General features: G+C 44.8%; 1 protein-coding gene across 1 annotated transcript in view; it reads left to right on the top strand.

The window, feature by feature from the left end:
• The window catches only part of emilin1a (elastin microfibril interfacer 1a), a 72,541-nt gene extending 57,621 nt beyond the window's left edge, over positions 1-14,920 (top strand). Inside the window, exons 12-17 of the mRNA XM_052471483.1 lie at positions 1,346-1,561; positions 2,128-2,326; positions 4,874-4,999; positions 5,381-5,398; positions 8,342-8,476; positions 12,767-14,920. Of these exons, the coding sequence (XP_052327443.1) occupies positions 1,346-1,561; positions 2,128-2,326; positions 4,874-4,999; positions 5,381-5,398; positions 8,342-8,476; positions 12,767-13,086 (1,014 nt within the window). The 3' untranslated portion in view covers positions 13,087-14,920. The remainder of the gene's footprint in view (positions 1-1,345; positions 1,562-2,127; positions 2,327-4,873; positions 5,000-5,380; positions 5,399-8,341; positions 8,477-12,766) is intronic.
• Positions 14,921-15,488: the final 568 nt, after the last annotated feature.

The raw sequence follows: 15,488 nt of genomic DNA, 5'->3' as shown, positions 1-15,488 counted from the left end.
AGTCATGACATACACCCCCCATAGATTTAGTAGATCCACATGTGCATTCAGAAAGTGTTCAGACCCCTTCCCCATTGTTTTCTTCTTCCCAATCCTCAATCTACACACTATACACAATAAAAGACAAAGCAAGAACAGGTTTTTTATACATTTTTACAAATGTATTAAATCTTTTTTTTTAAAGAAACCTTATATTCAGACCCTTTGCTTTGAGCCTCGACATTTAGCTCAGGTGCATCCTGGAGTCCACCTGTGGTAAATTCAATTGATTGGACATGATTTGGAAAGGCACACACCTGTCTATTTAAAAGGTCCCACAGTTGATAGTGCGTGTCAGAGCAAAAAACAAAACCATGAGGTCGAAGGAATTGTCCGTAGAGCTCTGAGACTGGATTGTGTTGAAGCACAGATCTGGGGAAGGGTACGAAAAAATGTCTGCAGTGTTGAAGGTCCCCAAGAACAGTGTTACAGTTAATGTGAGGAAATCAGTCATTTGAAATAAATTCATTAGGCCCTATTCTATGGATTTCACATGACTGGGCAGGGGCGTAGCCATGGGTGGGCCTGGGAGGGAGTCAGGCCCACCCACTTGGAAGCCAGGTTCACCCACTGGGGAGCCAGGCCCACCCACTGGGGAGTCAGGCCCACCCACTGGGGAGCCAGGCCCAGCCAATCAGAATGATTGCTAGCTGCCCGGCCAAACTGAGCAATCGGGGGAGAAGGGTCTTGGTCAGGGAGGTGACAAGGAACCCGATATCCCGAAGCACACAGTCACGACAGTGCAGGAATGGCTTCGGGACAAGTCTCTGAATGTCCTTGAGTGGCCCAACTAGAGCCCAGACTTGAACCCGCTCAAACATCTCTGGAGAGACCTGAAAATAGCTGTGCAGCAACACTCCCCTTCCAACCTGACAGAGCTTGAGAGGATCTGCAGAGAAGAATGGGAGAAACTCCCCAAATACAGGTGTGCCAAGCTTGTAGCTTCGTACCCAAGAAGACTAGAGGCTGTAATCACTGCCAAAGGTGCTTCAACAAAGTACCGAGTAAAGGGTCTGAATACTTATATAAATGTCATATTTATATATTGTTTTTTATTGCAAAAAAAATCGAAAAAACTGTTTTTGCTTTGTCATGATGTGGTATTGTGTGTAGAAATTCATCCCTTTTAGAATAAGGCTGCAACGTAACAAAATGTGGGGGAAAAAAAGTCAAGTGGTCTGAATACTTTCCGAATGCACTGTACATGGTTCCTGTATACTGCAAATCCATTTTATATTGCACAGTTATATTTCACAGTTGTGTATTGTATTGTAATGAGTCAATTGTCAACCTCTCCTTCCCCAAGTTGGACCAGGTGCAGACAGAGCTGGACGAGCACGTCGAGGACACCAGGGGGCGCTTCACTGACCTGGGTCGTGAGATAAAGACCATCACCACTAAATATGTGACGGAGATTGGGGAGTGTTGGCGCTCCGGGGACGGGCTGGACAAGAGGCTTTCCAAGATGGAGGACGTCTGTGGCCGGCTGGATGGTGTCTCCAACAGCCTGGCCAAGATCAAGGTAGTCAACCTTTTTTTTTTATTTTACCCCTTTTTCTCCAATTGTTTTTAGTAGCTACTATCTTGTCTCATCGGTACAACTCCCGTACGGGCTCGGGAGAGACGAAGGTTGAAAGTCATGCGTCCTCCGATACACAACCCAACCAGCCGTACTGCTTCTTAACACAGGGCGCATCCAACCCGGAAGCCAGCCGCACCAATGTGTCGGAGGAAACACAGTGCACCTGGCAACCTTGGTTAGCGTACACTGCGCCCGGCCCGCCACAGGAGGCGCTGGTGCGCGATGACACAAGGATATCCCTACCGGCCAAACCCTCCCTAACCTGGACGACGCTAGGCCAATTGTGCGTCGCCCCACGGACCTCCCGGTCGCGGCCGGTTACGACAGAGCCTGGGCGCGAACCCAGAGTCTCTGGTGGCACTGCTGGCGCTGTAGTACAGCACCCTTAACCACTCTCTTTTTAAGGAACTTTTTAAAATCTTTTTTTTTTTTTTACATGTGTTTTGTCCTTGAAATTCTTGAAAGGCTGATGTTGAGTATAATAATTTTGTATTATTATTATCAAGGAGGGGCTGAACAGACAGGTGTCAGGGCTGTGGAACTGTGTCAACACGCTCAACTCTACGGTCATCTTCCACGACGAGTCCATCGACAACATCCAGCACGTCCAGCTTCCAGACGTTCACTCTGACATCAACAGACTCAACACCTCTGTCCTCAACGTCCTCGAGGAGTTCCACAGCTTTAAACAACAGGACTTTGTTGGTGAGTGTACTAAAGGGAGGTGAAGTGCAATGTGCCAAATTGTTGGGCGAAATGACCTTTTAGTAACTAGCCAAGTCATTGAGTTGATGACAATTTTCTCCTCAGGGACAATAAAGTGCATCCTATATACTATTTCAGTTGATTTGGACTTTAAGGGTGAAGTTCAGTGCACGTCTGAGATACACTACATGATTAAAAGTATCGCCAAACATCTCATTCCAAAATCATGAGCATTAATAAGGAGTTGGTCCCCCCCTTTGCTGCTATAACAGCATCCACTCTTCTGGGAAGTTTTTCCACTAGATGTTGGAACGTTGCTGCTATAACAGCCTCCACTCTTCTGGGAAGGCTTTCTACTAGATGTAGGAACATTGCTGCTATTACAGCATCCACTCTTCTGGGAAGGCTTTCCACTAGATGTTGGAACATTGCTGCTATAACAGCCTCCACTCTTCTGGGAAGGCTTTCCACTAGATGTTGAAACATTGCTGCTATAACAGCCTCCACTCTTCTGGGAAGGCTTTCCACTAGATGTTGGAACATTGCTGCGGGGACTTGCTTCCATTCAGCCACAAGAGCATTAGTGAGGTCGGGCACTGATGTTGGGCGATTAGGCCTGGCTCACAGTCAACGTTCCAATTCATCCCAAGGTTTTCGATGGGTTTGAGGTCAGAGCTCTGTGCAGGCCAGTCACATTCTTCCATGCTTATCTCGACAAACCATTTCTGTATGGACCTCGCTTTGTGCATGGGGGCATTGTCAAACTGAAACAAGGAAAGAGCCTTCACCAAACTGTTTCCATAAAGTTAGAAGCACAGAATCGTCTAGAATGTCATTGTATGCTGTAGTGTTAAGATTTCCCTTCACTGGGACTAAGGGGCCTAGCCCCATACATGAAAAACAGCCCCAGACCATCATTCCTCCTCCACCAAACTTTACAGTTGGTACTATGCATTCTGGCAGGTAGCGTTCTCCTGGCATCTGCCAAACCCAGATTCATCCGTCGGACTGCCAGATGGTAAAGCGTGATTCATCACTCCAGAGAACGTGTTTCCACTGCTCTAGAGTCCAATAGCGACAAGCTTTACACCACTCCAGCCGACGCTTGGCATTGTCTATGGTGATCTTAGGCTTGTGTGCGGCTGCTCGGCCACGGAAACCCATTTCATGAAGCTCCTGACGAACAGTTCTTGTGTTGACGTTGCTTCCAAAGGCAGTTTGGAACTCGGTAATCAGTGTTGCAACAAAGGACAGACGATTTTTACAAGCTACGTGCTTCAGCACTTGGTGGTCCTGTTCTGTGAGCTTGTGTGGCCTACCACTTTGCGGCTCAGCCGTTGTTGCTCCTAGATTTTTCCACTTGACAATAACAGCACTTACAGTTGACCGGGGCAGCTCTAACAGGGCAGAAATTCGATGGACTGACTTGTTGGAAAGGTGGCGTCCTATGACGGTGCCATGTTGAATGTCATCAAGCTCTTCGGTAAGGCCATTCTAATGCCAATGTTTGTCTATGGAGATTACATGGCTGTGTGCTCGATTTTATACACCTGTCAGCAGTGGGTGTGGCTGAAATAGAATTCACTAATTTAAAGGTTGTGTCCACATGCTTTTTTTGTATATATATTGTACGTATGAGAATGCCCAAGCCCCATTTCAAGAATGCAGAAGTTAAGAGATATCATTAGGGAGGTTGATGGTCGAGGTCAGGACGAACGGGACGGACCAGAAATAAACCCATTATGTGTCTGGTAGTTTTTAACTGTCCTCCTCAACTTTCTGCTCTGGTGTGGATCTTGCTGACTAGACTATTTGGAGCAGAGAGATTATCTTGTCCTTGGACCCTGGACTGTGGTGTGTCTGTGGTGGTCCGTGGTGTGTCTGTGGTGGTCTGTGGTGGGTCTGTGGTGTGTCTGTGCTGTGTCTGTGGTGGTCTGTGGTATGTCGGTGGTGGTCTGTGGTGGTCTGTGGTGGTCTGTGGTGGACCGTGGTGGTCTGTGGTGGGTCTGTGGTGGTCCGTGGTGGACCGTGGTGGTCTGTGGTATGTCGGTGGTGGTCTGTGGTGGTCTGTGGTGGTCTGTGGTGTGTCTGTGGTGGTCTGTGGTGGACCGTGGTGGTCTGTGGTGGTCTGTGGTGGACCGTGGTGGTCTGTGGTGTGTCTGTGGTGGTCCGTGGTGGACCGTGGTGGTCTGTGGTGGGTCTGTGGTGTGTCTGTGGTGGTCTGTGGTATGTCGGTGGTGGTCTGTGGTGGTCTGTGGTGGTCTGTGGTGGGTCAGTGGTGTGTCTTGCTCAATAGTTTTCTAAGCATGTGGTTTATCTCACTAAAGTAGACTCATAACTTAGTACCGAGTGCTTCTATCTTCTAGCTGTTCTGTTTTCTGGAATGATTTCTTGATGGTTGTATTGAATATCAAGGCTGTACAGGGCTGTTTGCAAATACTTATTTTGTATTCAAATATCACAAAACAAAACTAGAAATAAGGTACATTTTCGAAGAGAAAATGTGTGTGCTTGCGTCAGCTGTCCACCCTTTCTTCCATGTGTAAGGTTCCCCTGGTCTGCCCGGTCCGAGAGGAGAGAGGGGCTACTCTGGACTCCCCGGGCCAAAGGGACCCCAAGGAAGAGAAGGGCCCCAAGGCAAACCTGGCAAAGAGGGGCCCCTGGGACCTCCAGGTAAAACAAAAACACACATTGGATCATCACAAAGTGATACAGAAGCTTTGGGGAAGGCTGCGAGGTCTCAGTAAACACTTGTGATACTGACAAGTACAGAGTGCAGGGTTTTATTTTCTCTCAAATCAAGGTTTGATAACCATGACATTACGATTAATTTAATTCTGAAATGAACTAAAGTGATCTCTATTCAATCTGTATCGCAGCGTATTGAGCCAGAATATACAGCCTTTACCATGAATGCAGTCTTCACTAAAGCAGGAGGGTTTGCCGCTAAATTTCATTCACACAGTAGAGCTGAACTTTCTGCCATGCGGATTGTATAGAGCCCTAAAGCAGTGTTGTGTTATTGAATATTTTTCTTTTCATCTTTCATCCCAGGTCTGAGAGGTGAAGAAGGTATGTTATAATGTCTAACTATTCATTAATAATGTTAACATTGATCTGAGTGAATATTCTCTCATCTGCCCTCAGTTGAATCCCACACCAATCCTGAATTACACCATTTATGTTCGTTAGCGTTTCATGTTTATACTCTGTACTATACTGTATGTACTGTACTGTATGTACTGTACTGTGTTTTCTATACTGGATGTACTATACTGTATGTACTGTACTGTATGTACTGTACTGTGTTTTCTATACTGGATGTACTATACTGTATGTACTGTACTGTATGTACTGTACTGTATTTACTATACTGGATGTACTATACTGTATGTACTATACTTTATGTACTGTACTGTATTTACTATACTGGATGTACTATACTGTACTGTATGTGCTGTACTGTATATACTATACTGTACTGTATGTACTGTACTGTATTCACTATACTGGATGTACTATACTGTGTTTACTATACTGTATGTACTGTGCTGTATGTACTGTACTATATGTACTGCATGTACTATACTGTACTGTATGTACTGTGCTGTATGTACTGTACTGTATGTGCTGTGCTGTATGTACTATACTGTGCTGTATGTACTGTACTGTATGTACTATACTGTACTGTATGTACTGTATGTACTGTACTGTATGTGCTGTATGTACTGTGCTGTATGTACTGTATGTACTGTATGTACTATACTGTACTGTATGTACTGTGCTGTATATACTGTACTGTATGTACTATACTGTACTGTATGTACTATACTGTACTGTATGTACTGTATGTACTGTACTGTATGTGCTGTATGTACTGTACTGTATGTACTGTGTTGTATGTACTGTATGTACTGTATGTACTATACTGTACTGTATGTACTGTGCTGTATATACTGTACTGTATGTACTATACTGTACTGTATGTACTATACTGTACTGTATGTACTGTATGTACTGTACTGTATGTGCTGTATGTACTGTACTGTATGTACTGTGTTGTATGTACTGTATGTACTGTATGTACTATACTGTACTGTGCTGTATGTACTGTACTATATGTACTGTGTGTACTGTAGTTTCTGTATGTACTGTATCTACATCTATATACATCTATATACATCAATATACATCTACATCTATCTATCTACATCTATCTACATCTATCTACATCTATATACATCTACATCTATATACATTTATATACATCTACATCTATCTATCTACATCTACATTCATCTACATCTATCTATCTACATCTATATACATCTACATATATCTATCTACATCTACATACATCTACTTCTACATCTATATACATCTACATCTATCTATCTACATCTATATACATCTACATCTATATACATCTACATCTATATCTATCTACATCTACATCTATATACATCTACATCTATCTACATCTATATCTATCTATCTACATACATCTACTTCTACATCTATATACATCTACATCTATATACATCTACATCTATATCTATTTACATCTATATACATCTACATCTATATACATCTACATCTATATGCATCTACATCTACATCTATCTACATCTACATCTACCTATCTACATCTACATCTATATACATCTACATCTATATGCATCTACATCTATCTACATCTACATCTACCTATCTACATCTACATCTATATACATCTACATCTATATACATCTATATACATCTACCTATATACATCTACATCTATCTACATCTATATACATCTACATCTATCTATCTACATACATCTACATCTATATCTATCTACATCTACATACATCTATCTATCTACATCTGCATCTATCTATCTACATACATATACATCTAACTATCTACATCTATCTATATCTATATACATCTACAAACATCTACATCTATCTCTCTACATCTATATACATCTAACTATATATATCTATATACATCTACATCTATCTATATCCATATACATCTACATCTAACTATCTACATCTATCTATATCTATATACATATATCTATCTACATGTACATCTATATACATGTACATCTATATACATCTACATCTACATTTCTAAACACACCTCTCTCCCCTGATACCAGTAAACACACCTCTCTCCCCGATACCAGTAAACACACCTCTCTCCCTGATACCAGTAAACACACCTCTCTCCCCTGATACCAGTAAACACACCTCTCTCCCCTGATACCAGTAAACACACCTCTCTCCCTGATACCAGTAAACACACCTCTCTCCCCTGATACCAGTAAACACACCTCTCTCCCCTGATACCAGTAAACACACCTCTCTCCCCTGATACCAGTAAACACACCTCTCTCCCCTGATACCAGTAAACACACCTCTCTCCCCTGATACCAGTAAACACACCTCTCTCCCCTGATACCAGTAAACACACCTCTCTCCCCTGATACCAGTAAACACACCTCTCTCCCCGATACCAGTAAACACACCTCTCTCCCCGATACCAGTAAACACACCTCTCTCCCCTGATACCAGTAAACACACCTCTCTCCCCTGATACCAGTAAACACACCTCTCTCCCCTGATACCAGTAAACACACCTCTCTCCCCTGATACCAGTAAACACACCTCTCTCCCCTGATACCAGTAAACACACCTCTCTCGCCTGATACCAGTAAACACACCTCTCTCCCCTGATACCAGTAAACACACCTCTCTCCCCTGATACCAGTAAACACACCTCTCTCCCCTGATACCAGTAAACACACCTCTCTCCCCTGATACCAGTAAACACACCTCTCTCCCCTGATACCAGTAAACACACCTCTCTCCCCTGATACCAGTAAACACACCTCTCTCCCCTGATACCAGTAAACACACCTCTCTCCCCTGATACCAGTAAACACACCTCTCTCCCCCTGATACCAGTAAACACACCTCTCTCCCCGATACCAGTAAACACACCTCTCTCCCCTGATACCAGGTCCAGCTGGATCAGATGCCCACGTTCCTCGTCTGTCCTTCTCAGCAGCTCTGACCCGCCCTCAGGCCAGGGCTGGAACCATAGTCTTCAACAAGATCTTTGTCAACGAGAAGGATGTCTATAACCCAGGCACAGGTGTGTGTTTGGGCATTATTAACAGGAGTGGAGTTGTACATGTATATATCTCTGTCAATGCCTTACCATCTTTGTTCTTAAATCTTAGACTGGAGTCATTTTTCAATTTGAGTAAAGGCTTGTGTACTTATTGCATGTTTATTCAAATATACGCTGTGCTTGTTTACATTTACATTTAAGTCATTTAGCAGACGCTCTTATCCAGAGCGACTTACAAATTGGTGCATTCACCTTATGACATCCAGTAGAACAGTCACTTTACAATAGTGCATCTAAATCTTAAAGGGGGGGGGGGTGAGAAGGATTACTTATCCTATCCTAGGTATTCCTTAAAGAGGTGGGGTTTCAGGTGTCTCCGGAAGGTGGTGATTGACTCCGCTGTCCTGGCGTCGTGAGGGAGTTTGTTCCACCATTGGGGGGCCAGAGCAGCGAACAGTTTTGACTGGGTTGAGCGGGAACTGTACTTCCTCAGTGGTAGGGAGGCGAGCAGGCCAGAGGTGGATGAACGCAGTGCCCTTGTTTGGGTGTAGGGCCTGATCAGAGCCTGGAGGTACTGAGGTGCCGTTCCCCTCACAGCTCCGTAGGCAAGCACCATGGTCTTGTAGCGGATGCGAGCTTCAACTGGAAGCCAGTGGAGAGAGCGGAGGAGCGGGGTGACGTGAGAGAACTTGGGAAGGTTGAACACCAGACGGGCTGCGGCGTTCTGGATGAGTTGTAGGGGTTTAATGGCACAGGCAGGGAGCCCAGCCAACAGCGAGTTGCAGTAATCCAGACGGGAGATGACAAGTGCCTGGATTAGGACCTGCGCCGCTTCCTGTGTGAGGCAGGGTCGTACTCTGCGGATGTTGTAGAGCATGAACCTACAGGAACGGGCCACCGCCTTGATGTTAGTTGAGAACGACAGGGTGTTGTCCAGGATCACGCCAAGGTTCTTAGCGCTCTGGGAGGAGGACACAATGGAGTTGTCAACCGTGATGGCGAGATCATGGAACGGGCAGTCCTTCCCGGGAGGAAGAGCAGCTCCGTCTTGCCGAGGTTCAGCTTGAGGTGGTGATCCGTCATCCACACTGATATGTCTGCCAGACATGCAGAGATGCGATTCGCCACCTGGTCATCAGAAGGGGGAAAGGAGAAGATTAATTGTGTGTCGTCTGCATAGCAATGATAGGAGAGACCATGTGAGGTTATGACAGAGCCAAGTGACTTGGTGTATAGCGAGAATAGGAGAGGGCCTAGAACAGAGCCCTGGGGGACACCAGTGGTGAGAGCGCGTGGTGAGGAGACAGATTCTCGCCACGCCACCTGGTAGGAGCGACCTGTCAGGTAGGACGCAATCCAAGCGTGGGCCGCGCCGGAGATGCCCAACTCGGAGAGGGTGGAGAGGAGGATCTGATGGTTCACAGTATCGAAGGCAGCCGATAGGTCTAGAAGGATGAGAGCAGAGGAGAGAGAGTTAGCTTTAGCAGTGCGGAGCGCCTCCGTGATACAGAGAAGAGCAGTCTCAGTTGAATGACTAGTCTTGAAACCTGACTGATTTGGATCAAGAAGGTCATTCAGAGAGAGATAGCGGGAGAGCTGGCCAAGGACGGCACGTTCAAGAGTTTTGGAGAGAAAAGAAAGAAGGGATACTGGTCTGTAGTTGTTGACATCGGAGGGATCGAGTGTAGGTTTTTTCAGAAGGGGTGCAACTCTCGCTCTCTTGAAGACGGAAGGGACGTAGCCAGCGGTCAGGGATGAGTTGATGAGCGAGGTGAGGTAAGGGAGAAGGTCTCCGGAAATGGTCTGGAGAGGAGAGGAGGGGATAGGGTCAAGCGGGCAGGTTGTTGGGCGGCCGGCCGTCACAAGACGCGAGATTTCATCTGGAGAGAGAGGGGAGAAAGAGGTCAGAGCACAGGGTAGGGCAGTGTGAGCAGAACCAGCGGTGTCGTTTGACTTAGCAAACGAGGATCGGATGTCGTCGACCTTCTTTTCAAAATGGTTGACGAAGTCCTCTGCAGAGAGGGAGGAGGGGGGAGGATTCAGGAGGGAGGAGAAGGTGGCAAAGAGCTTCCTAGGGTTAGAGGCAGATGCTGCTTGGAATTTAGAGTGGTAGAAAGTGGCTTTAGCAGCAGAGACAGAGGAGGAAAATGTAGAGAGGAGGGAGTGAAAGGATGCCAGGTCCGCAGGGAGGCGAGTTTTCCTCCATTTCCGCTCGGCTGCCCGGAGCCCTGTTCTGTGAGCTCGCAATGAGTCGTCGAGCCACGGAGCGGGAGGGGAGGACCGAGCCGGCCTGGAGGATAGGGGACATAGAGAGTCAAAGGATGCAGAAAGGGAGGAGAGGAGGGTTGAGGAGGCAGAATCAGGAGATAGGTTGGAGAAGGTTTGAGCAGAGGGAAGATATGATAGGATGGAAGAGGAGAGAGTAGCGGGGGAGAGAGAGCGAAGGTTGGGACGGCGCGATACCATCCGAGTAGGGGCAGTGTGGGAAGTGTTGGATGAGAGCGAGAGGGAAAAGGATACAAGGTAGTGGTCGGAGACTTGGAGGGGAGTTGCAATGAGGTTAGTGGAAGAACAGCATCTAGTAAAGATGAGGTCGAGCGTATTGCCTGCCTTGTGAGTAGGGGGAAGGTGAGAGGGTGAGGTCAAAAGAGGAGAGGAGTGGAAAGAAGGAGGCAGAGAGGAATGAGTCAAAGGTAGACGTGGGGAGGTTAAAGTCGCCCAGAACTGTGAGAGGTGAGCCGTCCTCAGGAAAGGAGCTTATCAAGGCATCAAGCTCATTGATGAACTCTCCGAGGGAACCTGGAGGGCGATAAATGATAAGGATGTTAAGCTTGAAAGGGCTGGTAACTGTGACAGCATGGAATTCTAAGGAGGCGATAGACAGATGGGTAAGGGGAGAAAGAGAGAATGACCACTTGGGAGAGATGAGGATCCCGGTGCCACCACCCCGCTGACCAGAAGCTCTCGGGGTGTGCGAGAACAAGTGGGCGGACGAAGAGAGAGCAGTAGGAGTAGCAGTGTTATCTGTGGTGATCCATGTTTCCGTCAGTGCCAAGAAGTCGAGGGACTGGAGGGAGGCATAGGCTGAGATGAACTCTGCCTTGTTGGCCGCAGATCGGCAGTTCCAGAGGCTACCGGAGACCTGGAACTCCACGTGGGTCGTGCGCGCTGGGACCACCAGATTAGGGTGGCCGCGGCCACGCGGTGTGGAGCGTTTGTATGGTCTGTGCAGAGAGGAGAGAACAGGGATAGACAGACACATAGTTGACAGGCTACAGAAGAGGCTACGCTAATGCAAGGAGATTGAATGACAAGTGGACTACACGTCTCGAATGTTCAGAAAGTTAAGCTTACGTAGCAAGAATCTTATTGACTAAAATGATTAAAATGATACAGTACTGCTGAAGTAGGCTAGCTGGCAGTGGCTGCGTTGTTGACTTTGTAGGCTAGCTGGCAGTGGCTGCGTTGTTGACACTACACTAATCAAGTCGTTCCGTTGAGTGTAATAGTTTCTACAGTGCTGCTATTCGGGGGCTAGCTGGCTAGCTAGCAGTGTTGATTACGTTACGTTACGTTAAAAGAACGACAATAGCTGGCTAGCTAACCTAGAAAATCGCTCTAGACTACACAATTATCTTTGATACAAAGACGGCTATGTAGCTAGCTATGTAGCTAGCTACGATCAAACAAATCAAACCGTTGTGCTGCAATGAAATGAAATGAAAATGTGATACTACCTGTGGAGCGAAGCGGAATGCGACCGGGTTGTTGAGTGCGGAAGTTCTATTCGGTAGACGTTGGCTAGCTGTTGGCTAGCTAGCAGTGTCTCCTACGTTAAGGACGACAAATAGCTGGCTAGCTATTTGTTGGAGTTGGACATGTATATATCTCTGTCAATGCCTGACCATCTTTGTTCTTAAATCTTAGACTGGAGTCATTTTTCAATTTGAGTAAAGGCTTGTGTACTTATTGCATGTTTATTCAAATATACGCTGTGCTTGTTTGACTGCAAAACTCATCGCGAGACGCCGACGATCCCTTTTCTTTAGTACCTTGTTAATAATATAATAATAATAATATATGCCATTTAGCTGACGCTTTTATCCAAAGCGACTTACAGTCATGTGTGCATACATTCTACGTATGGGTGGTCCCGGGAATCGAACCCACTACCCTGGCGTTACAAGCGCCATGCTCTTACCAACTGAGCCACAGAAGGACCACATTATTATTTGACAATTTTGTTGTTCATCGAAATGAAAGTTAATATTACCGGTATTATAACCCAGAACCATGTCTCTGTCTCTCCAGGTTACTTCACAGCCCCAGTGAGTGGTAGATACTTCTTCAGCGCTACCCTGACAGGCCATAAGAATGTGAAGCTTGAGGCTGTCCTATCTAAGTCTAACTACGGAGTGGCGCGTGGGGACTCTGCAGGCTACCAACCAGAGGGACTGGAGAAACCCATGGCCGAGGCCAGACACACGCCTGGAGCCCTGGCTGTCTTCAACATCATCCTCCCTATGAAGGCGGGAGATACCGTCTGTATCGACCTGGTCACCGGGAAACTAGCCCACTCCTCAGAACCCCTCACCATCTTCAGCGGGATGCTTCTGTATGAGACCGTCTGATTGGGCTAGACTGTCAGTGTGAGGCCTTCTGATTGGCTGATCTGAAGGAGAGGGATGAATCTAATTGGTGCTTACAGAGACAAACAACATTGTCTTGAGATCAACAATTGAATCAAACCAGCAAGAGAAATACATTCATGAATGAATCAAACCAGCAAGAGATATACCTTCATGAATGAATCAAACCAGCAAGAGAAATACCTTCATGAATCATATAGAAGAAAGAAATCCATCCATTTGATGATTTGTTTTTTGTGTTTCACAGCTTGGAGTAAACAGGAATCCCACTGGGCACAGATGTCCATTCAAAGTCTATTCCACGTTGGTTCAATGTAATTACATTGAAATGACGTGGAAACAACCGCTGTGTTCCCAGTGGGATTATACATCCATTTCTTTGACATTCATTTCCTTTTTTGAAAGAGATGCCACTGCAGGGTTTTATATGTTATAATATTTTAATAGTTTGTTCAACACTATCAACTTTAATGTTTCACTTATTTTCATAAGCTGGCCTTGAGGTCTCACACATATTCTTTAACGTCAAAGCAAACTATAGTATATTTTTGAAAGGATCACAAAATAATGCAAAGTATTTTTCTTCCATGTAGACTGATACGCCCACAAATATGACTGGGATGGTTTATGTTCTAGAATCTGTTTATTGCACACATTCTATGTCAAAGTGGTTCTGAAGTATTTTGTATACTCAGTCTAAATTACTCACACTATCTATTTCACGGGTGCAAACAGATTGAAGAGAAATGCAACAATAAGCACATTTACCTCAAGTAACAAAGCAATTTCAGGGTTGGGGAGCAGACCAGCAACAAACAAAGTTACGCTGGTGCTCATTCTGACTTTTGTTCTAGAACTCAGAAAGAAAAATAACATTTTGAGGAAAATTCCATTAATTTGTTCTAGAACTCAAACAGAAAAAGAACATTTGAGGAACATTCCATGAATATATCCAAGGACTCAAGAGAAAGATTTCTTCTCAGAATCTCCTAATGTAGCCATAAGGGTCATGTAAACTTGGTGAAGGTCGAGGGTTCAACTGTAAAACGTGTGTCCTCTCTGTTTCTCTGTCAACCATATTCAGAGCCACAGATAACACTGATGAGGAGGGTACACATCCCTCTATCCCTCCACGAATTTAAACCTCAGCCAAGAAACCATGTGCCTGGTCGAAAGTAGTGTACTAAGTAGGGAATAGGGTGCCATTTGGGACGAAGACCATGTTTCCTGTGTCCTTCCTCACTAGGCCAATCAGTCTGATACAGTACAGTACAGGAAGACCCTCTAGTGGAATGTTCATATGTTGACACTATCGAGGAACATTATCATCAGAAATGACATTTACGGCTATGTCCCCAATGATATCCCATTTTAACTATATAGTACACTACTTTGGACAGAGTGCACACAACAAAATACAAATAATAATAATATATATATTATTATTTATTTTATTATTATTTTTTTGTGCACTAGGTCCAAAGTAGTGTACTATAGTTAGAATAGGATACTATAAATAAAATGGGTGCCTTTTCAGATGCACATTGTATTCTTATCGTGCCATATGTTGCCAGAATTTCCCAAAGCCTTGAACCAGCCCGTTTGGAAATGCAATTTACTTTGTAATATGTGTTTTTTGTTGTTGTATGCGTTGATGTACAACCTCAATAGTTTGTAAATATTTGTATGTATATTTTTTGGTCATATATTAGTCATTCGTTGTGACTGTATGTTTTAGATTTTTATTTTATTTTATTAGGTTTGTGTTTTTGTTTTGTTTGCCACATGTGACTCCAATACAGATCACTTTTCCACATGTAGTCTTAACTCTCGTTATTAATAATAATAATAATAATAATAATAAAAAGAAAGCGTTGAATGCAAAGATGTGATCTTTGACCTTCACATTAACAATAATAAATAAATAAAAAATACACTGAACCAAAATATAAAAATGTAACCTGCAACAAACTCTAAGAATTTACTGAGTTATAGTTCATATTAGGATATCAATCAATTTAAATTAATTCATTAGACCTTAATCTATGGATTTCATGAGTAGGAATACAGATATGCATCTGTTGGTCACAGATAGCTTAAAGAAAAGGTAGGGGTGTGGATCAGAAAACCAGTCAGTATTTGGTCTGACCACCATTTTGCCTCATGCAGAGCGACACATCTCCTTCGCGTAGAGTTGATCAGGATGTTGATTGTGGAATGTTGTCCCACTCCTCTTCAATGGCTGTGCCAAGTTGCTGGATATTGGCGGGAACTGGAACACGCTGTCGTACTCGTCGATCCAGAGCATCCCAAACATGCTCAATGTGTGACATGTCTGGTGAGTATGCAGGCCATGGAAGAACTGGGACATTTTCAGCTTCCAG

This window comes from Oncorhynchus keta, chromosome 19 (genome assembly GCF_023373465.1).
Source record: "Oncorhynchus keta strain PuntledgeMale-10-30-2019 chromosome 19, Oket_V2, whole genome shotgun sequence".
In the NCBI taxonomy this organism is placed as follows: Eukaryota; Metazoa; Chordata; class Actinopteri; order Salmoniformes; family Salmonidae; genus Oncorhynchus; species Oncorhynchus keta.
The sequence above is the reverse complement of the archived record's forward strand: the minus strand, read 5'-3'. Positions and strand labels throughout refer to the sequence as shown.